The sequence below is a fragment of the Dasypus novemcinctus genome, chromosome X (genome assembly GCF_030445035.2).
Source record: "Dasypus novemcinctus isolate mDasNov1 chromosome X, mDasNov1.1.hap2, whole genome shotgun sequence".
Taxonomy (NCBI): Eukaryota; Metazoa; Chordata; class Mammalia; order Cingulata; family Dasypodidae; genus Dasypus; species Dasypus novemcinctus.
The window spans coordinates 80,565,225-80,589,381 of NC_080704.1; the positions used below are offsets into that span (position 1 = coordinate 80,565,225).

The 24,157-nt window shown below is 39.4% G+C and overlaps 1 protein-coding gene across 3 annotated transcripts in view; it reads right to left on the minus strand.

Moving 5' to 3' along the window:
• Window positions 1-24,157, minus strand: part of HDAC8 (histone deacetylase 8) — a 427,306-nt gene that overhangs the window by 299,602 nt on the left and 103,547 nt on the right. For all 3 annotated transcript variants that reach the window (XM_058290947.2, XM_058290948.2, XM_058290949.2), the window contains exon 5: window positions 531-643. In XM_058290947.2, coding sequence (XP_058146930.1) covers window positions 531-643 — 113 coding nt within the window. The remainder of the gene's footprint in view (window positions 1-530; window positions 644-24,157) is intronic.

Consider the following 24,157-nt stretch of genomic DNA (forward strand, 5'->3'; position numbering starts at 1 on the left):
AGCAAACCACACTTCAGCCCGAGGGGTGACCGCAGGACTCAAAATTTTAGCAATACAAAAAGTAGTACAGATTCTGGTCAGTACATGATCCCTATTGGGGAAAAATTCAGAATGTTAGCCTTTTGAACACCTAATTCTATCTTGAGAGAAGTATCAATAAGATGAGATAAGACTGTTAGATCCAATCACAGATTTCAAAAAGAATCTATGAAAACGGGCTGGGGGAGATTACTGAGCATTGGAGTAAACACTAGGTAAGATTTCCACTTCTTAACATGTTCTTTTCGAGAGCTTCCCTGCAGGAGGAGAGGGAGAAAGAGATTATAGGAACCTGGTGTTTAAAGCAGCTTGGTGAGCAAAACAGGAATTACATCAGTTAGAAGAATCCATACTCTACTTTAGGATTCTCAATTAGGAAAAATTTCAACTGCAAGTGACATTTCTCCTTTTACCTGTTGTGCAGAAGCAGCTTTACTGATAAAAATCCTGCTGTCTTAGCATTGAAGCATCTTTGAAATTGAAGTGCTTACCATCTCCATGGTGCAGATCCAAATCCACATAGAGGATACGGTCAAATTTCCGTCGCAATTGTAATATTCCCAGGACAGCGTCATTGAGATAACAAAAACCAGATGCTTCATCTCTGTAAGAAAACAAGTTGCAACAGCCAACAGCCAAAATCAATCCAAGGGAGACTTTACAGCCAAGGATCTAACCCTTGTCTATTCCCTTACAATTTCCTTTTCTTTTAAGATAAACAAAATCTACCTACAAAGAATATAATAAATGGCTCAGAATGATGAGGAAAGGAAGTGTTTTGGTAAACTAAATATTCATGTTGATTGGTTATGTTTTTCATTCCAGATGACAGATTTTCAAAGAATTAGAATATTTTAACTATACTGAACAAAACAGAACCTTTCTCTATGATTCAAGAATCATTTCAGGGAAACGGACATTGCTCAACTGATAGAGCATCCGTCTACCAAATGGAGGGTCCAGGGTTCGATCCCCAGGGCCTCCTGACCCGTGTGGTAAGCTGGCCCCATGTGCAAGGAGTGCCGTGTCACACAGGGGTGTCCCCGCATAGGGGGGCCACAAGTACAAGGAGTGTACCCCGCAAGGAGAGCTGCCCTGCATGAAAAAAAAGCATAGCCCACCCAGGAGTAGCATCCCACACATGGAGAGCTGATGCAGCAAGATGATGCAACAAAAAAGAGATGCGTTTCCCAGTGCTGCCTGATAATACAAGTGGACACAGAAGAACACACAGCGAATGGACACAGAGAGTAGACAACGGGGGTGGGGTGGGGTGGGGTGGAATTGTGAGAAATAAATAAAATAAATCTTTAAAAAAAAAGAGGATCATTTCAAAACAATTTGTAGTACCCTGGGGTCATCAGAATGAAAAATGATTATAAATTATAGGACTTTAAGAAGAACCTAGGAGGAGCTTTAAAGATAACCAGGCTCAACCAGATGTAGACGTGGAAGATTGGATTGTCTCCGTACTAATCCTATGACATAATCTAGAAGTTGTTATTTTGAATAAGTCTTGGCACTTGTTGCTCATAAAAACTGGGTATAGAATGTACAAATGCACATCCTCTGGCAATATAATGTAGTTGGCTTTCTTTTAAATGTAATTATTACAATGGGGAGTGATACAGCCTTTTCTAAAGCTATTTTGTTTCCTTCACTAAAATTGTCATCATTGACTTCATTGCTTTCCTTTAACATTTTTTTAAATTTTAAAAATGTAATAGTTGTCTTTTTTTTTAAAGATACATAGATCACAAAAAATGTTCCATTAAAAAATATAAGAGGTTCCCATATAACCTACACCCCACCCCACCCACAGTCCTCTCACATCTACAACCTGTTTTATCATTGTGGCACATTCATTGCATTTGGTGAATACATTTTGGAGCAATGCTACCAGCATGGATTATAGTTTACATTGTAGTTTACACTCTCCCCCAGTCCATTCAGTGGGTTATGGCAGGATATATAATGTCTTGCATCTGTCCCTGGAATATCATTCAGGACAACTCCAAGTCCTAAAAATGCCTCCACATCACACCTCCTCTTCCCTCTCCCTGCCCTCAGCAACTCATGTGGCCACTGTCTCCACATCAGTGCTACAATTTCTTCCATTGCTAGAGGCACAATAGTTCTATAGTAGAATACCAGTAAGTCCACTCTAATCCATATTTTATTCCTCCATCCTATGGACCCTGGGATGGTGATGTCCACTCCACCTCTAAATCGAGAGGGGGCTTAGATCCCACATGGCTGGTGGATGCAATTCTCTGGCTTGCAGTTGTAGGCACTCTTGGTTCCCTGGTGTGGTGGCTGACCATCTTCACCTTCCTGTTAGGTGACCTGGGTAAGTCCAACAAACTGGAGAGTAGGTGTTGCAACTCTGCTGAGGCTCAGGGCCCAGCTGGCACATTGCCAGTCCAAAGAATCAAGTCTCCTGAGTATGCACCAACCCCAGCACCAATCACAGGTTCAGTAAAAGTGACAAGAGGCATGCGTAGAAAGGTGACATCTGAGTCCAACTCCATCACACTCAGGAGCACACATTCCAAAGTAGGGTCCACTGGCAAGGCACTGAACTTCATAGACATCTGCCATGACCATAGAACCTGTGTGTCTCTGTAGCCCTCAGTAGCACCAGTACCTGGGGTTGTATCTACTTTGGCTGTCTCTCCTTTAATTTTTCTGCTATTGATCATACTGGTCATATTGTTTCACTTTACTTGTCAGCACTAATTCATGCTTTTATTACAATTCCATTAGGCCTTGTTGATCAGATGTTAAAGAACATTCTTTATCATCAAGACTATTTTCTAAATTTTTTAAAATATATTTTTTGTTTATTTTTAAAAGATACTTAGATTACATAAAATGTTACATAAAAAATACAAGGGATTCCCATATGCCCAACTCCCCACACCTCCTATTTTTCCTTACATTAACAGCTTCTTTTATTAGTGTGGTACATTCATTGCAATTGACTAACACATTTTGGAGCATTGCCACTAAGCATGGATTATAGTTTACATTGTAGTTTACACTTTCTCTCACTCAATTCTGTAGGATATGGCAAGATATATAATCGCCTTCATCTGTCATTGGAATGTCATTCAGGACAATTCCAGGTCCTGAAAATGCCCCCATTTTTTCCCTCTCCCTCATTTCAGCACCTCCAGTGGTCACTGCCTCCTCATCAATGATATAATTTATCTTTAAGGTCTTATCCTATATGTTTCCATTTCTTTTGCTTCCATAGACAAGTCAAGTATCTAGTCTGTTTTTTCCCTAAGTTTTCTCTGATATTTTACTTGAAACAGTATTCTAGGCACAAGTATCATTTCAGAAGGCACCTTAAAAGGCATCTTGGCTATTATGAAATTATAAGACCTTTCTAGGATCTACACAATGAGTAAACCTCTTCATGAAATCTTTTCTGTAATAACATTTCATATTCTGAACAATGCCCTGGTTCACAGGCTGAATCAATGAGACAGGTGTACTGGCGAGCAGGAAGTTGGTAAAAATGTCACTAGACACTGACTTTGCTTCATGAAGGTGAACTAAGCAGTCACCTTGCAAAAGAATAGCTTCACTGTTAGGTATGCAACCAGGAAGAAACTAATTAGATACAAGGATGTATCCATTTATGAATTCTCTGTAAGTAAGAGTTAAATATGTGACTTATATGAAAGTTCTTAGATGCTACTTTCCAATTATGAAAAGCTTTCTGTCTTAGCACATCAAAAAAGAGTTAGTATATTCTCCTATTAAACATCAATAACTTTGGGGGTAGTTAGGATAGAACACTAAGTATTAGGAAAAAGAGGAGGGGTTTTGGGGGGAGAAGGAATACAAATTAAGAGAAGATCTGTCCTTTTCTCAGAGAGCCTACAGTTAAGTTAAGGAGACAAGTTGTAAACACAGAAAAAAAAAACAACAAAATACCCAGAAAACAAAAAAGGCAACCAAAAATAAGATGGTATATTAAGGTCAATACAGGGAAATTCTATAGACAAAAATGACAAAGCTGGCTCATCTCATTGACAGTGTTGAACTTTATCTTTATCTGAGTCCTGTGCTTCTAAAAGCAGCAAAGGTTAAGAATCATCCACCGTTTTGTGTGCCAAGAAATGGTTGACCACAAAGGACCACCTAGCACTGGCATATTCTAAGATAAGACCTCATGACTCTCATAAGACTGGTAGAAGACTCCCTTGTTTGCCTGCCTTGCAAAAAAACCCCTTTTTGGTATTTTTTCCTTTATTTTTAAAGAAGCTTTAGATTACATAAATGTTATATAGAAAGCATAGGGGATTCCCATATATCCCACTTCTCCCCCTCCCACACTTTTCCCCATTAACATCTTTCATTAGTGTGATACCTTTGTTACAATTGATGAATACATATTGAAGCTTTGCTACTAACCATGATCTATAGTTTACATTATGGTTTATACTTTACACCACACAATTTTATAGGCTTTGACAAAATGTATAATGGCCTGTATCCATCATTGCAATATCAGGCAGGAAAATTCCAGCGTCCCCAAAACGCCCCATGTTACAACTATTCTTCCCTCTCCCTCCCCTCAGAACCTCTGGTGACCACTGTCTTTATATCAATGTTACAGGTTCTTCCATTACTAGACTAATTATATTCCATTACTAGAATAATTATATCCATAGTTGTATTCCCCCCTTATGTGTGTTCATTCCTCAATTCTGAGGATTTTTGAATGGCAATGCCTACTCTGCTTCTGATTGAGAGGGGTCTTAGATCCCATGGGGCAGATGGATAGAACTGTCTTGCTTAAGCTGTAGATACTCTGTTTTTGGGGATGGGCGTTGTAGGACAGTGTCTTTTTTTGAGATGTTCCTCATTAATGAACATTCTCCCCAAGGCAATAGCTTGAATAATAATAATAAAGTCTGTAATTCAGAAAGGTCTTTACCTCTTATTATATGAGTATACAATATTTTTCCTACCTTTGGATGGTATTACCAAATTAGATTGTAATATCCTTTAAATTATAAAAGTTCCACTCTCATTGGCTTATAGAAATTAACACTTATATAAATAGAATATTCCTAAAGTTCCCGGGAAATAAGGAAACTGAACTTCCAAGACTTTCAGCATGCTAAAAAGGTATTCTTTTTGAAAGAAACTCAAATACTATAAGAATTCAATTTCACACAATTTAGGTAAATTTTTGGCCAAGTCTATTTTAATAATTTTGGTTTACTAAAAACAATTACATATTTTTTGATTCACCAATATTAAGTATAATATACATGTAGATTTTTATTTTACTTGGGTATGTTCTTCCTAAACTTAAAGCAAAATATTTAAGATTTCAAAAAAAGCAAATTGGTTTAACCAAATGGAGTCATTATTCTGACAAATTTTACCTCAATGGTTGTTTTGTAGTATATCAGCTTGAAGAAAATTTACAAGATCTTTAGAGAACTGAAAGTCTTGGGCTGATAATAAATTGAATTAATGGATATTCATTAGATGCCTAAATAATTTATAAGTAAGAGAGTACTGAAACATTAATTACTAAGCACAATTTTAGGTTTATATACCTTTGCTTCTTATTCATATATACTAGAGATTTTATATATATTTTGGTGTGTTAATGAATGTGCCCATTTTTTTTAAGGAGGTACCAGGATTGAACCCAGGACCTCATTCATGAGAAGCAGGTGCTCAATCACTAAGCTACATCCACTCCCCTAATGTGTCCATTTTTGCCCCTTGGAGAAGGTGTACAATAAGGGATGAATATGGATATAGAAAGTTATAGAAGATTCACAGAAAGGGAATTTAATTTGTTGAGGTCAAAGCTATTTAAGATTTATTTATAAGACTTTCAAAGAGAGCTTTAGTATCAAATATACTACTGCAAAGCCAGAATTTGGTTTTCTCTGTAAAAATGACAAATTTTTCTTGGATTATTGGTTTGCTCTTAATAAGAGATTGAAAGATTTGCTCTACCTTCTAAATAATCTTCTTAGATAACAAAGATTCTGTGCTTTACCAGAATAACCTTCTATGGTTTATGCTCTTTCATTATGCCCTAGATTATTTAAGAAAACAAAGTACTATTACTTAGGAAAGAGCTAAGTTTCTTTATATTCAAAGTACCAGAACTCTGTTGGCTTTTATAAAGGGTATTTATTTGGGGTAAAAGCTTACAGTTACAAGGTCCTAGGGAGTCCAACTCAAGGTACCATAAGAGGTAATTCCTTGCCAAATGTCTGTTGCCACATGTTGAAGCAAGATGATGGGCAGTGCCTGTGAGGGTTCAGCCCTCCTCTTCCTCTTTTTAAAAAAATGTTTATTCCCAACTCCCCGGGAGATGGCTTCCCCCATTTGTCCGCTCCTTGTCTGCTCATCTTCTTTAAGAAGTACTGGGACCCAAACCCAAGACCTCCCATCTGGGAGGTGAGTGTCCAACCGCTTGAACCATTTTCACTCCCTGCTGGTTGTGGCATCTGCTGGTTGCAGCATCTGCACTGTCTGCTGATTGTGGCTTCTGCTGGCTGTGGCATCTTGTTAGTTGCAGTATCTTGCTAGTTGTGGTGTCTGCTGGTTGCCACAACTGCTTATTGTCACATCTGCCCATTTTCTTTAGGAGGCACTGTTGAACCAAACCCAGGACTTCCCATGTGGGAGACAGTCACCCAAATGCTTAAGCCACATCTACTCCCCTCTTCCTCTTAAGGCTCCATGGGCCCAGCTTCTTCCTATCTTAGCTGTAGGCTGGAGCACTCATTTCTTTCTGGGCTCAGCTGCTCTGGTCTCTTTACAAGGTCAGCGGAAGACTATCAGGCAAATGGCTCATCTATCTTCTTGGGGCTGCAGGATCAAAGTTCATTTCTCTTCCGTGTCTGGAATAGAGCTCTCTCTATTTGTCTGTGTATTTCTTCTTCTGTGGGTCTCCTTGATTAAGCATCTGTTTATATAGCCCACAAAGGGGGCGGGTACTCAAACTGAGTTGCCCTAATGACATGGTTAAATCAAAGCCCTAATCTTTTTGTTCTTCTTTATTTTCTTTTAAATATTACATTAAAAAATATGATGTCCCCATATATTCCCCACCCCACCCACACCACCCCTCCCACATCAACAAACTCTTCCATCATTGTGGCACATCCACTGCACCCAGCGAATACATTCTGGAGAACGGCTGCAGTACATGGACAGTGGTCCACATTGTAGTCCACACTCTCCCCCAGGCCACCCAGTGGGCCACGACAGGACACACAATGTCCAGCATCCATCCCTGCAGCATCACCTAGGACAACTCCAAATCCTGAAATTCCTCCACACCATATCTCTTCTTCCCTCTCCTGATCATCAGCAGCCACCGTGGCCACCCTCTTCACATCACTACTACAATTTCTTCCCTTAGTAATCACAATAGTTCCCCAGCAGAACACCAGTAAGTCCACTCTAATCCATACTCTATTCCTCCATCTTGGACTTGGGATGGCTATATCCAGGCCCCCTCTACATCAAGAGGGGGTTTAGATTTCACATGGATGATGGATGCAGTTTCTCCTGCTTGCACCTGTAGGCACTCTTGGCTCCCAGGTGTGGTGGTGGTTGACCCTCTTCACCTCCCTGTCAGCTGGCCAGGGTAAGTCCAAGAAACCAGAGTGTAGGAGTTGCAAGTCTGCTGAGGCCCAGGGCCTGGCTGTCATATGGACAGTTCAGAGATTCAGGTCTCCTGAGTATACACCAACCTAAACGCCAACCACAGGTCCGGTAAAAGTAACAGAAGAGGCATGTGTAGAAAGGTTATATCTGACTCCAACTCCATCACACTCAAGAACACAAACTCCAAAGTAGGGCCAACTGACATGGCCCTGAACTCCAGAGCCATCTTCCTCGACCACAGAACCTGTGGGTCACTGCAGCCCTCAGGAGAACCAGCACCTGGGTTTCCATCTTCCTTGGCTGCCTCTGGTACCCTGCTGAGGCATGCATAAGCATCACCCTCTGATGACTCCCGACTCTTTTTTGGAGACTCTTAGCCATATAAACTCACTTGTACTTTCCATTTCCCCCTTTTTATCCAAAGTCAAAAAGCAGTTTTTAACCCCTGATATTACATGTAGGCTGAGATATTCTGCCGGTCTGAGTTGACTTCAAAGCCCTAATCTTAACATAATTTAATGAAATGCATCTCAGCTTAATCTAATACAATCAAAGGGTATCACACCAAGAGGAACAGACAAGTTTTCAAACATAATCAAATATCTTTTTTGGAATTTATAAATAATATCAAGTTGCTGCAATACATATGTCAGTATGCTTCATGGTGACTCACAGATCTCTTAGGTTCTGTTAACTTTTCTTTATTCCTTTTTATTTCTGTTTCTCAGACTGAATCATTTCAATTGTTCTATCTTCAAGTTTGCTGATTCCTTCTACTGTCACGTCCAATCTACTGTGGAGCCACTCTATGGAATTTTTAATTTTGGTTACTGTACTTTTCAGGTACAGTATTTCTGATTCTTTCTTTCTGTAATTTACATCTCTTCATTGAAATTCTCATATATATTTTTTCCTGATTCCCTTTAGTTCTTTGTCCATGTTTAATTTTAGTTCTTTGAGCATATTTAAGACAGTTTTATAAAAGTCTTTGCTTGATATGCCCAATGTTTGGTATTCCTCATTGATGCTTTCTGATGCTTTACTTTGTTCCTTTGAATGGGCCATCTTTTCCTGTTTCCTGTGATTTTTTTTTTGTTGAAATCTGGATTTTTAAATATTTTAATGTGTCAGTTTTGGAAATTAGATTTCTCCTTTCCCCATTGTTGACTGGTGTATTCCCCGCTTATTGTTGAAGGTATAGTCATCTATTTAGTGATTTTTTTCCAAACAATTTATGCAAAGGCTGTTTCCCTTGACCATGTAGCTACTGAGGTCTCTGGCAACTTGAGCTTGAATTCAGCTAGTGTTATGAGAGTGATTACCTTGAATTTCAGGAGCTAATAAAAATCAAAGAAACAAAAAATAAAAGAAAATACCTTTCCCAGTCTTTGCAGACTGGCTTTGTCCTTGTATCCTCCTTCAGATTTAACCACTCTTACTGTAAGTCTAAAGAACACCCTGAGGCCAAAGCACATGGTCCTCTCTGGTCTTTCTGAGCATATGTCTTGTCCTGCGTATGTGCTCGTTGACCTATCAATTGCTCCTTATACATGTATACTGCATCCTACTTTCCAGGAAATTTGGAGGCTTTCTTCCTGGTCCCTAGTGCTATTGTTTGTTTCAACTGATAATCCTTTGCTCCAGGAAGCTGTGGTTTAAATGCTCTTCTATGGTGTTTTAGTAGCCCTGCCAGCTACTTCCATGTCCAGAGCAAGGTTTTGGATTGGTAAGACAGACCTGCATCTTGGCTCAGTCCTTCAGGCTGCCACATGACAGACTGGCACAGACATTCATATGCCCCTTATATGTGCATAAGGGTTACTCTTTCAGTGCAGGCTGGTGCCACACTGAGCTGGGCAGGGGATGAGGCAAGGTCCAGTAATGTCATGTGGTTTTCTACCCCTTTTTAAGTTGCCTTTTTCTTAATTAAGTGCTTAAGCTCTTACTACAACCCTTCCATTATTTTCCAGAGTTCTGAGAATGTTGGTTCTGCCAGTTTTTGCTGGTTTTTCAATGTTGCTGTGAAGGAATGAAACCTGGGAGGTTCTTACTTTGCCATCTTGCTGATATCACTTATTTCATTTTTTAAAATGCAACTTGTGTTAGATTCTTCATTTGACTGACTATGTGGCTAAGTCAAGAGAACCTAAGTAGGCCACATGTTATTTGAGTTAGCTACACCATACTTCTATGTTTACTTTTAAAAGCATTTATTATCACTTTGGTTAAATAGATAGTCAAGTATTGTTTTTCAGTAATCCATGATCCTATCTTAAGTCCTAGAAGGCACCAGGAAAATCACAAAGGATATGTCCTTTCACCTTGTAAAAAGAGGTGCTAGAAATAATTATGTTTATTTGATGTATTACTATTTATGAGTTGCTTGAGAAGAGTTGTCAAATCAGAAGTGATGCTTAGCTTTCTCATGTTAAGTTGTTATAGGCAAAATGTTTTTGATACAAATATATCAGAAACTGTATGCTGAATGGAAAGTTCATAGAAAATTGTCAATGTTCCTGCTATCCATGATATGTTTCTATTTGTCAGAGTCCTGTTGCTCCTTTGCCTGATATTAGACAACTACAGTATAGTGGTATCTGTCTGATTTCAGTTATTTCTTTTTAAATGTTACTTTGGTTGCAACTTTGCTTCTTTATTTGAATCTGTCATCTTCTAGGCCATAGTTTTCAATTGGAGATTCACATCACTCACCTATAGAGTTTTATTAACATGTAGATGTTTAGGACCTACTCCAGATTACTGAATCTCTTTACTTTATGTCCTTGATACTTCCTTGATATACACTAAATATGCTCTTGGTATATATACACTAAATATGCTCTTGGTATGTCAGGCTTATTAAATGTTATATCTGAAGTTTTTTTCTCTGTAAAGATTAAGTTCATCCATTTTTGTAAATTCAATGTACTACCCACTCTTCTTTTAAAACAGGTTTAATCATTATACTTACAGATATTTTGTCTGAAAATTTTTTTGGATTGAATTTATTTTGCATGCCAGGGAAACAACCAAATTTTCTTGGCAGTTACATTATTCTTATAATGAATTCTCATCAGATACCACTTTTGAAAATGATCAAAAATAAGTTAACCACAGCTATTTTAAATCTTTCGTGATCTCTAGATAGTTTTGATTTTGTTTTTGCTTCCTTGAAAGCACTTGTGATAAGCTACAGGGCAACATCTCTCATCTTCAACAAAGAAAGATGTTTTCAGAACCCCATGAAAAACATGTATGCCAGACTACAGGCTTCTGGTGGCATCATTCTAAGAATATTGAGACCATACCTGTGAACTGAGTTGGTATTTCCAGAACTCAAAAAGAGAAGCAGGTGGGTTCATGAGACTGCTAATCCAAGGTCAAGCAGTACAAGAATTAATTATGTAGAACTAAATGAAGTGATGAGGGATGATGATGGGTTATGTTTGGAATGTTGCTAATATTTTAATGTTCTACTTTCTGGATATATAAGGAAGCCAATTCTTATATATATATAAATATACAAATATATATCATAAATCTTAGAAATGTTTTTATAAACAGAAATGAAACAATTATAAATGATATTTTATTCTTCCTTCCTGAGCTCTGCAGGATTTGGAAACTCTTTCTGAGTATTCTTATTTCCATACCAAATATAATTATTTGAATAGGTTCTTTAAGAATCTGTCCAGGACATGATAGGAAACACTGGTTATGCAACCAAGACCTTGCCTGAATTATCATGTCTGTGAATGATACTCATTGTTATATCTGTGAATGATAATAATTTAATCAGATATGACCACACACTTTTAAGACACTAAGGTTGGCTATTGCAGCCTATGCTTACAAAGTCCTTTTGGAAAAACTAGCCTCATAACTGGCTTACAGTGTGACAGTTTGAAGTTATTTGCGAATCCCAAAAAGAGAAGGATTATGTTTTTTAACTAATCATTTCTGTGGGTGTGAGACCTTTTTGATTGGGCTACTTCAATCAGGTGTGAGCCAGCTTGGGTCTCTGCTCTCTTGCTGGGTCTGATATAAATGGAGACACAGAGAGAGACACACACAGAGGAAAAGAAAGCCACCTTAGTGATCCTGCCATGTGAGAGAGAGGATTGCAGGAAAACAAGAAAGCCCCAAGAGGCCAGGCCCACAGGACAAGCAGAGCACAAAGGCATAGAAAGAGGGCCCTGAGGGGCTGGGCCCATAGAGCAGCCCAAGCTGAGGCAATGAACCCTGTCATATGCCTGATCACCCATGGCAGGACACCAGGATCAACAGCAGCTGATTTTTGTGAGAAAGCATCTCTGATGGTGCCTTGATTTGGACATTTCACTGCCTCGGAACTGCAAGTTTTTACCCCAAATAAATAACCAAACAAATATGAGAACATTTTCTCATGGACTGTAAAAAGTATAATACTAAAACAGGGTGTAAAAAACTGCGTGAGTTGGGGTAAAATTACACCAAGTGTAAGATATTGCCTATAGTTAGTAGTGATGTTTTGATGATGCTCTTTCATAGTTTGTAACAACTGTTTCACAACAATGCAAGGTATTGGTGGTGGGGTAATATATGGGAGCTCTGTATGATGATGTAAACATTTGTTTTTTAAGTTCACAACTTTTACTATACACTTAATGTTTATGGATGTTCATGTATGAATAAACTTCAATTTTAAAAGTTTTTTTAAAAAGCCAACACATTTCTGATACTTTGCATTAGCTGCCCTGTGGCAAACTAAGACACAGGGTTCCCAGCCTTACAGGTGAGTAAGGAAGGACACTTCTTGACAGACCCTGGAAACAGGATATTTTGGAGAACTCAAGAATAGAGTAATTCATCCAAATTTACAGGTTCTGCAGGCAAAATTTCATGGTAAGTGCTTGGCTTAGATTCCTAGCTTAATATATGGAAGAAAATGTCACTGTACATACAAGACAAGAGATCATACAGTGATTAAAGACATAACGTCAAAATATTTTTATTATTTCTATTTTTTTGTATTTTATTTGTTATTTTTAAAACTATCATTATAATTTTCTTATTAATTTTATTTGGTTATTTTGTTGGTTTCATTTTTAAAGAAGTTTTGGATCACAGAAGCGTCACAAACTGTGGCAGGGCAGGATCATTGGTGTGGGATGTCAGTGATGGGGGATACATGGGAGGAGGCTCACCAGGGGTATACCGCTATGGCATATGAATGAGTTCAAGTGTTCATGGGGCATTGTCACAGTGGGTGGAGATCCACACAATAACCAAAAGAATATTGAATTCCCATCCTAGGGAGCTCTGCCACATTCTCTAATGGGTCAGCAAGAATCCCCCAAGTACAGGGGCAGTGCCTAGTGAAGGAGGATAGACCACTGTGATGGGCCTTTGGTATTGATGACTATACTTAAGAACCTTTTCTTCTGAAATTGAAACTTAACTTAGTATTATATGTTGCCTAAGAGTTACCTTCTGAAAGCCTCCTTGTTGTTCAAATATGGTCTCTCTCTCAGCCAAATTCAGCGTATAAACCCATTACCTTTCCTCCCCTGTGGGCATGACTCCCGGGAATGAGCCTCCCTTACACCGAGGGATTATTACCATGTGCTGACTGGCAATGCACTTGGAAAAAGACCTTTACCAAAAGGCGGAAAGGGTAAATACAAATGAGTTTTTATGGCTAAGAGATTTCAAAGTGAGTCGGGAGGTCATTCCAAATGTTACACTAATGCATGTCTCAGCAGGATCTCACTGACTACTACAGTAAATATTGCCTCAAATATTGCCTAACTCAGAGTCACCAAGAATAAAGCCTGCCTGCCCAGTTCCCTACCAGGACTCCACATTGCCTTGCAGCTCACCCTATTCCCCAAGATCTGAAGAAGCTCTATAAGTTAAAGCCCAATGACTTGATATAAATCTTGAAGGACTCACACTACAGCAGATTATGCATGGGCTGGAATCTCCCTAGACAAACCACTGCCTCAATGCTGAGGAAGTTTGGTGAAATGCTCAAGTCATGCATGCCCATATATGAAAAGTGACCAAAACTGTGTACATCACCAAGAACATCAATATCCTAGCTTGAGAGCTTCAAGAAACTGAAAGATTTTCCTCCACTGACCTCTTGGAATCTACCAGACTGGTTATGCTCAGGGTTCAACCCTTGGCTCTTTACTTTAATACGACGTTTCATATTAATATTTTTCTTTTGCATGTTAGGTATTCCTCTTTCAAGATACTTAATCTCTAGGACCCTAAAACAACGGACTTTTGCCACCATCTCTCAACAGAGGGTTCAATTGGTTTTACAGAAATGATGCCAACAAGGGTCCTCAAGAAGTTATTTCTTAGCCCCTCCTTGCCCTACTCATGAGGTTTATTATTTTTAAAATTAGTTTTCCCTCTTTTTAAAAAAATGTTACATTAAAAAAATATGAGGTCCCCATATACCCTCCACCCCCCTCATCCCACTCCTCCCACATCAACAACCCCTTTCATCATCATGGGACATTCACTGCATTTGGTGAATACCTATTTGGAGCACTGCTGCACCACATGGATAGTGGTTTACATTGTAGTTTACACTCTCCCCCAGTCCACCCAGTGGGCCATGGCAGGACACACAATGTCCAGTATCTGTCCCTGCAGTACCACCTAGGAAAACTCCAAGTCCTGAAAATGCCCCCACAGCATATCTCTTCTTCCCCCTCCCTACCCTCAGCAGCTACTGTGGCCACTTTTTCCACATGAATGGTACAATTTCTTCCATTACTAATCACAATAGTTCCATAGTAGAATGTCAGTAAGTCCAGTCTAATTCATACTCTATTCCTCCATCCTGTGGACCCTGGGATGGTTATGTCCACTCCCCCTCTATATCAAGAGGGAGTTTAGATTCCACATGGATGATGGATGCAATTCTGCTTGCAGTTGTAGGCACTCTTGGCTCCTTGATATGGTGATTGACCTTCTTCACCACCCTGTTAGCTGGCCAGGGTAAGTCCAATAAACCAGATAATAGGAGTTGCAAGTCTGCTGAGGCTCAGGGCCTGGCTGTCATATGGACAGCCCAGAGATTCAGGTCTCCTGAGTATACACCAACCCCAGCGACAACCACAGGTCCAGTAAAAGTAACAGAAGAGGCATGTGTAGAAAGGTCACATCTGAGTCCAGCTCCATTACACTCAGGAACATAAATTCCAAAGTGGGACCAACTGACAAGGCACTGAACTCCAGAGCCATCTTCCATGACTGTAGAACCTGTGGGTCTCTGTAGCCCTCAGGAGAACCAGTACCTGGGCTTGTATCTATTTTGACTGTCTCTGGGACCCTGCTGAGGTGTGCATAAGCATCACCCCTCTGACGACCTCCCAATTCTTTTTTGGAAACTCATAACCATATAAACGCATTTGTCCTTTCCATTTCCCCCTTTTTTCCAAAGTCAAAAAGCAGTTTTTAACACCTGATAATACATGTAGGCTGAGATATTCTGCTGGTCTGAGTTGACCCTTTTCTTCAAGGTCTTTTTCTAGTTACATCATCAGCTGGTGCTTGGTAGTAATCCCTTGGTGCTAGGGAGGCTCATCCCCAGGAGTCATGTTCCATGCTGAGTTTGACTTAGAGAGTGGCCACTTTTTAGCAACATGGAGACTCTCAGGAGGTAACTCTTAGGCACCCTGTGGCTCTAGGCCTAGTTCATATTTCAAGCACATAGACTCATAAGCAGTATCAAGGTATCATCAGTATCAAGGGCTCATTGTTGGACCATCTATCTTTATTGGTCTTTGCCATTGCACTTGGGATATTATTGCTGTTCCATTGGGGAATGTGATAGATCTCCCCTGGCTAGGAACTCAGCACTCCCTCAGTTGTCGTTTTTAACTGAAACCACTATGAAAAAATCCAAACATTTTTATGTACCCTATATACATGCCCTGTAGTACTCCCTCCCACCATGTGCCCCCTATCGATAACACTCCACACCAGTGTTCCTCCCCTGCCATAGTTAAACCTCTCTGTGGTCTGAAATGTCTTTAAATATGAAGCCTAATATATTGCCAGGTTCCATTAATAGTAAAATGGGATATAGTGATGGGTTTAAAGGTTAGATATAGAATACATACTAATTTAGAAAAATTAAAGTAAAAAGAAATTGGGGTATCAAAAAATGAAAAAAATGAAAAAAATGAAAAAATGAAAAAGCTTTGTTTTTGACATTTTGCCTTTCATCACTGCTATAGGTGTTGCCCTGTATGTACAGTGGCAAGGCAATTTCTTACATTTCTTTCTCAGTGTCTACATCCTCTCTTTTTTCTTTTTTTTCTAATTATTAAGTTTGTCTTCACAAAAGTTTTAGATCACAGTAATTCACATATACAATATGTGGAATCCCACATATCTAATATTAAACACTTTGTCCCTGCCTTTGGGTGGGGCTTTGTGGGCTTGAGGGGGCTAGGGATGGGAGGATGGGTCAGATGGCCCAAGACATTGAGGGGAGGGTAGGGCGAACAATTGAACATAGGAGATTGTCAGGTATGTGGTTGAAACTACAGTGTTGAGAAAACTCTTTAGAAAATATAATAAGGAAGGTTACCTATTTAAGATGCTTAAGGGGTGGGCATCTGACACAGGGCAGGCTTCTAGTGAATATGTGAGTGCTCATTTTGTCATAGTGGGTTATATCATTGGGTGGAGACCCATACAATGAGAGTGAAGGTATACCCACATCCTGCGGAGGACTGATGTTCTCAAACAGAGGGAATTGTGTGTCTTGAGAGAATTGGTGGCTCCCAATGGGTTAGGGCAGTGGAGTATGTCAAGCCCTCAACATTGTTGCAAGTATCTCTGAATAGGGTCCTTCAAGTAATGAAGATTGATTGTCACTGTGGGCCCTGAGGGGAGGGGGAGAGAGGTATTGAATAGATGGAATCAGGGTAACTGTAAGGCAATAGAAGTGTTCCACAAAATCATGCAATGATGTGTATAGGACATGTTAAATTACACCAAAAATGTATAAAAGTTTATAGGCTAAAATGTAAACCATAATGTAAAACATAACATAAAAAAATTTGTGAAAATTGTGGAGTCTAAAATATAAACCATAATGTAAACCCAAATGGAACCATGTTTGAAAGCTATTGTTTCAATGTTTGTACATTAGCTGCAGCAAATATAATAATGAACATGTAAAAAGATCATGAGGTTTATGATAACCTTTGAGTTTTTCACTAACGAATGATATTCATCTTGAACAAAAGGGGATAATGAGAGTTTTGAAATTTATCTGCGCCCTGTGCTCCCCAGAAAGCATCATGGTTAAGAAATCCCCCACCCTTTTCTTTTTCAGGAAAAGGCAAAGCTCAAAGGACCACCCTGCCCTGGCATATTGCGAGATAAGACCCCTCTTCGTCCTTCCTCATGGTTCCAGTAAGACTTGTGCATGCCTCCTTATCTGCCTCTATATAATGTCAGGGCCCCTTCCATTTTCTTTGAGATGTTCTTCATTACTAAATGTCCTCCTTATTTCATAAGCTGAATAAAATCACCTCCTTAATTGTTTGGTGCATTTTGTCTATCACATCATCAACAACACAAAATTGTTTAGTGATAGACCAGGTTCATCAAACGCATTTCTGAAAACTTTGGGAAATGTGTCTGCAGCTTTGTGATTAGGCAATTATCTGTTTCTTTGTTTTGTTTTTACCAGATATATCCAGCTTCTTAAATGCCCTGGTGAACTGTAAACCAGAAAGTCATTCTTTAGGAAAAAGCACAGGGCCAGTCAACTGCATTTGCTCATATGCAATTGTAATGTTTATGTCCACTGGGCCAGATATCAGGGATTCTTGGATCATCATGCCAGGATAAACATCAGATGGCCACTTCACCTAGGTGATGCCAGATACTTGCATTGTTCAATAGCTTAATTGTTGCTGGTAAAGATTCTGCAACAATTTTTTTTTTCAGCCCTGGAGATCAAAGCTAGTATTACAGATTTTCAATAATGTTTTCTTATTTGGACTTTTCTAAGACTTTATCAGATATCTATTTTTTCTTTTAGTACAAGCATTATACTTATAATATGTTACTTTCATTGACAGCTATTTTGGAACCTGTTAGTATTATGGTTTGGCTTTCCTCTGTTGTTGGCACATAATAAAATTAATAGCTGACACTTATTGAGTGATTACCTTGTGCCAGGAACTATACTCAGTACTTTCAATATATTAACTCAATCAATCTTCACAACAACCAAGTGAGGTAGGCCCTCTTGTTATTCCCATTTTACAAATGAGAAAACTAAGGCACAAAGATTAAGTAACTTGTTAAAGGTTACACAACTAGGAAGTGGCTGAGCTTGAATTTGAATTTAGGCAGTCTGGCTCTTCAGCCCACAATTTTAATAACTATGCTAAACAGTTTTGATATCATTCTATCTATACCAATTACTTGTTCTTTCATTTTTTTAACCTTTTAAAATTGAAGTTTATCATTCATACATGAACATCCACAGACAATAAGTGTATAGTATAAGTTGTGAACTTACAAAAAACACGTATATCATCATACAAGCCTCCCATACATTACCCCACCACCAACACCTTGAATTATGGTGAAAAAATTGTTACAAACTATTAAAGAGCATACTCTAGAGTTTACCTCGTGAGTTTTCTTGTTTTAGTTCATGTTAGTGAAACCATATAATATTTGTCCTTTTGTGTCTGACTTATTTCACTCAACATAATGTCCTCAAGGTTCATGCATGTTGTCATATGCATTTGTCATCTGCATCCCAATTAATAAGGTTTATTGTAAATATTTGGAAATGAATAGTGTGGATGGCAATACATTATCGTGAATATACCTAGCAATGTTAATTTACAAATTTGATTGTGGCTGACAGGGGTAGTCTGTGAATGTAATATTTTAATTGAAAGGAGGTTAGAGAATAATCTCAAGACTGTGTAACATAGTGATTTACAAATTTGATTGTGGCTGACAGGGGTAGTCTGTGAATGTAATATTTTAATTGAAAGGAGGTTAGAGAATAATCTCAAGACTGTGTAACATAGTGATTATGGTGGTGGATAAAGATTGTGGTTAATAATATAAGACAGTTCTTCCTTTGCGAAGTGTTAAGTATATGGTGATAAATGGGAAAATTACAACTAATGTAAGTTATTGATTACAGTTAATAATATAATATTTTTGCAGCAATGGCAAAGAAGATATATCGATTCTAAGGACAACAATGGGGGTTATAAGGGGGTGTGGGGTTTTTCCTTTTAGAGGAGTGAAGCGTTTTAAAATTGACTGAGGTGATGACAGCACAACTCTGTGATGAATATGAGAGCCACTGATTGTACACGCTGAATGGATTATACAAAGCTTGGGACTGTATAACATAATGAATCCTGTGGTGGAAGATGAACTGTGGTTAATTTGAGAACATTCTCTCATGAACTAAAACAAGTGTATAATATTAATACAGAGTGTCATTTACTGGGAGGGTTGGGGGAAAATACACCAAACGTAATATATTGGTATAGTTAGTAATGATGCTTGTCCTTTCTTTTTTTTAATTCATTTTTAAAAAAATATTACATTAAAAAAATATGAAGTCCCATTCAACCCCACCGCCCCCACCCCCCACTCCCCCCACAGCAACACTCTCTCCCATCATCATGACACATCCATTGCATTTGGTAAGTACATCTCTGGGCATCGCTGCACCTCATGGTCAATGGTCTACATCATAGCCCATACTCTCCCATGTTCCGTCCAGTGGGCCCTGGGGGGATCTACAATGTCCCGTAACTGTATGTGAAGCATCACCCAGGACAACTCCAAGTCCCGAAAACACCTCCACATCTCATCTCTTCCTCCCATTCCCCGCACCCAGCAGCCACCATGGCCACTTTTCCCACACCAAGGCCACATTTTCTCTGTTGTCCTTTCTTTTAATTTCCTCCAAATCTCCTTTATGTCTATAACCCATTCACCATTTCATTTTTTTGTTATTTTTTAAAAAAGTTTTAATTGTCTTTTTTAAAAGATATATAGATCACAAAAAATGTTACATTAAAAAATATGAGGTTCCCATATAACCCACACCCCACCCACCCCACTCCTCCCACATCAACAACCTCTTTCATCATGGTGCAATATTCACCGCATTTGGTGAATACATTTTGGAGCAATACTGCACTGCATGGATTATAGTTTACATTGTAGTTTATACCCTCCCCCCGTACATTCAGTGGGTTATGGCAGGATATATAATGTCCAGCATCTGTCCCTGCAATATCATTTAGGACAACTCCAAGTCCCGAAAATGCCCCCACATTACATCGCTGCTTCTCTCCTCTGCCCTGAGCAACTCTTGTGACCACTGTCTCTACATCAATGATACAATTTCTTCCATTGCTAGAGTCACAATAGTTCTATAGAAAAATACCAGTAAGCCCACTCTAATCCATATTTTATTCCTCCATCCTGTGGACCCTGCGATGATGATATTCACTCTACATCTAAATCGAGAGGGGGCTTAGATCCCACATGGCTGACGGATGTGATTCTCCTGCTTGCACTTCCATTTCATTTTTATAATGTTGGCAAAAAAAGTCTATTCTGTTAGTTTTTTCTTACCTCTGTCTTTGCCTTTCCTCATTTGCCACTTGAATATGTCTTCTATTTGCTTTGATCCTCTTGGCCATTACCTGATTATTTGGATTTTAGAGCTTTTCGGTTACTAAATTGACCAATCACAGGTCCTTTTAATAGAAAAGTTTCTCTCCAGATTTCTCCTAAAGTGACTCACCAAACTGCAGTCATTTTAGCTTTCAGGGTATTTGAATTTGGGATAACAGATTTTTAAAAATCCACTGCTCCCCCTCCAAAGACCAGGTAAATGACTGAGGACCAAATCTGTACAAAGGGGCTTTGCAGTGGTCCTTTTCTCTAACAAGCCCAATTTAACTACTGATGTAGCACCTTTGGATTTAGAATTTATGCAGGAATATGTGTCTAGCAGGTCCCACTTGTTAATAAAAACAAATCCATTAATTTTATGACAAAACTACCAAATATGTTACTTAGGAAGTAAAATAAATGAGACAGCATCACAATTCCAAACAATTTTCACCCTCTTTCCACCATTTGACATGATAAACAGTCATTATTTAAGATAAATGATAGCTTGAAAGAGTAGAAATAAGGTAATATTTGCCCAAAATTTAATCAAGAAAACTATGAATTCATTATGGTGAAAAGTGTCAGAAGGTCATTTTAAGAAGCTACAGACCTTATTTTCCTTTGAACAATTATACTAGTCAAAGTAAGTCAATGGAGAAAGTGTTAACCAGTTCATTTAGCACTGAGATTCTTAGGTAGTTCATAAACAGAACCTAACATTTGGCCCATGGAAGAGTCAAGTAATAAGTGGGTTTCTGGAAATTGCTGTAAGATTAGTTCAGCTAGGGTATAAATTGAGTGGACAGGACATGATGAACTGAATTTACTGGTTGCTTCCTTTGGCCATTCAAGGTCTCATTTTGTCTGGATCCAAGTTTCTTTAGCATATTTTTCTCAGGTAATAAGGAAGAATTTTCCTGCTCTACAAAATGTTTTTATTCAGTAAAATATAGATAAGCAAATCAAAATCTTCACTTGGCTGGTGAATTTTTCTTTAATGTACTCTGCTTTTAGGGAAAGAAGTAAATAAGAAGGGACCAAACAGGATTTTAAAAGCAATTTCCCAGGGTATATCCGAGATTTAGCATAGATATAGTCAATATCCTGTTCCACAGTGATCTTACTCAATTGGAATCTAAGGTGCATAAACACTGGAACTCTAAATCACTGCAGTAAGATTCAATCAGGTCATTCACTGTACTCACAGTAGACTGTAATGCAGTGATACATTTTTAAAAAGACTTTAGAGAACATGGGTAAAACAAAAAGGTCTGTCTGGTTAACTGTTCACTAAACCAGAAAATTCAATTAACTAGAATTCTTCATTCTCTGAGCATTCTGGTTAATGAAAAACAACACTTTTTATTTTAAACTCTCAGTTAATGAACTTCAAGACTTCAATAGTTTAGACATCAATACTGGGTAGAGGAACTAAATGTGCTCTCTTCCTCCACACACACACACACAAATAACATTTTAGGTGTAACTGATAGAAATCGTGCCTGCTCAACCTTTCTAATTAAGTTGAAAAAAATACAAAAGCACTGACAAAAGAACCAGCAATGGCAGAGTAAGGAGCTCTTAGAGTCAGCTCCTGCTACAGGGCAGTTAGTAAACACCCAGATCTATCTGGAGCTAGCTAAAGAACCTGTCTGGGGGCTCCAGGAGGCTAAAAGAGCATCCGGCCACATCCTTGAAGGAATGGGAGGAGGAGACTGTCCATCTGCAGAAAAGATTTGTAAGTAGAATGCTCCACGCCCCGGAGGCCGGTGCCCATCTGTCACTGGATGCACAAGCCGTCTCAGGAGCTGTTTCGCACTTGGAATTGAAAGCTCCACTTCCCAAAAGTGGGGGAGGAAGAGAGAGTTGGGTACCAACTTCAGTTACATGAGTAAATTTTGTGGGTTAAAGTATAATCCTAAGAACAGCTAAAGTTAGAACCTGCCAAGTCAGAAAGAGCCCGGTAGCTGCCATCTTTTAAAAAAATATTTATTTATTTTATTCATTTTCCTCCTTCCCCTCCTCCCACCCTGCTGTTCATGCTGTCTGTGTTCATTTGCTGTGTGATTTTCTGTATCTATTTCTCTTTTTGTCTTCCCTTCTCATTTTTTCTCCTCTAGGATTCACCAGGTTTTGATCCTGGGGATCCCTGATGTGCACAGAGTTTCTCTGTCAATTGCAACACATCAGTTCCTGGTCTCTGCTGAGCCTCACCTTGACTCTCCCCTTTGTCTCTCTTTTGTTGTGTCATCTTGATGCATGACTCACTTGCGTGGGCACTGGTTCACCACGTGGGCACTTGGCTTGTTGTGCCAGCACCGGTCCGCTGTGTGGGTATACTTTCTCTTCTTCTTTTTCAACAGGAGTCCCCAGGGGTCTAACCCGGGTCCTCCTATATGGTGATCAGAAGCCCTATCACTTGAGCCACATCCACTTCCTGGTAGCCACCATCTTAACTCCATGCTTGGCACAAGGGGAAGCAGGGAGGACTGAAAATCACAGTGCTGGTAGAGATTGGCTTCTTTCCATCCAGATTAGATTGTATCTCTAGCCTAAGCCCCAACCCCACCTCCAGCACAGAGGAAGCTGGGGGGGACCTGCACCAGCCTCTCCAGGAAATTGCTGGCCAAGCTGTGGAGGCCAGTGATTATCCTACTTTGACAGTGCAAGCTGCCCAATGAACTATTCTGTGGCTGGAATTGGAAGCTCAAATTTCCCAAACATAGAGGAGGAGGAGATCGTTGGCCACCGATTTTGGCTACTGATTAGTAGACTTGGCTGGCTAAGGTATAATCCTAGGAACAACTAGGGTGTGAATCTGTCCAAGTGAGAAAGAGGCCAGTGATGGCCATTTTGACTCCACCCCCCCTCCCCCCACCATGAGAAGTCGGGCTGACTGAAAATCACAGTGACAGTAGGAACTGGTTTCTTTCACCCAGATTGGCCTGCAGCCCTGGCTAGGCTTCAGCCCCACCTCTGGCAGGGAGGAGGCTGGTGGGCCCTGCACCATCCTATACAGTTAACTGCGTGCAGGTACCTTTGGCTGGCATAGACTGAAAATCAGAAGTCTACTGGGGCACCTGTGGTCATCTTGGACCTTCACTGCATAGATTGCTCCCCACACCTGCAGCTCCATCTCTGCCCCAGGCAGGGGAGAAAGGGGCAGGAAGCTTCAACAGTCTCTCTGGGTAACTACATTCTAGACCTGCACGACTTAGATTATTCCACACAGCTGTGACTCTGTCTCTTTCCCCTGGCAAAGGAGAAAGTTGGGAGAAGCTCCATCTGTCCCTGGAGCAATGAGGGCAGCTTGAGTCTGCACAACTTATAGCAACAACTGCATCCTTGGCTCCTACTGCATAACCAGCAAGGGAGAAAGGGCAGGAAGCCCTAAACTAAAGAGAAAAACTGCACCCAGAATAAACACTCTAGTAAGCCAGATGTAGAGACACCAACAAAAATTACAATCCACACCAAGAAACAGGAAGATATGGCCCACTTAAAGAATAAGATAAGCCTGCAGATGACATAAAGGAGTTCAGGCAACTAGTCACAGATGTTCAAAAAAATCTCCTTAATAAATTCAATGAGATGGCTAAAGAGATTAAGGATATAAGAAGACATTGGATGAGCACAAAGAAGAATTTGAAAGCATGCATAGAAAAATAGCAAATCTAATGGGAATGAAAGGCACAATAAATGAAATAAAAAATACACTGGAATAATATAATAGCAGATTTGAGGAGGCAAA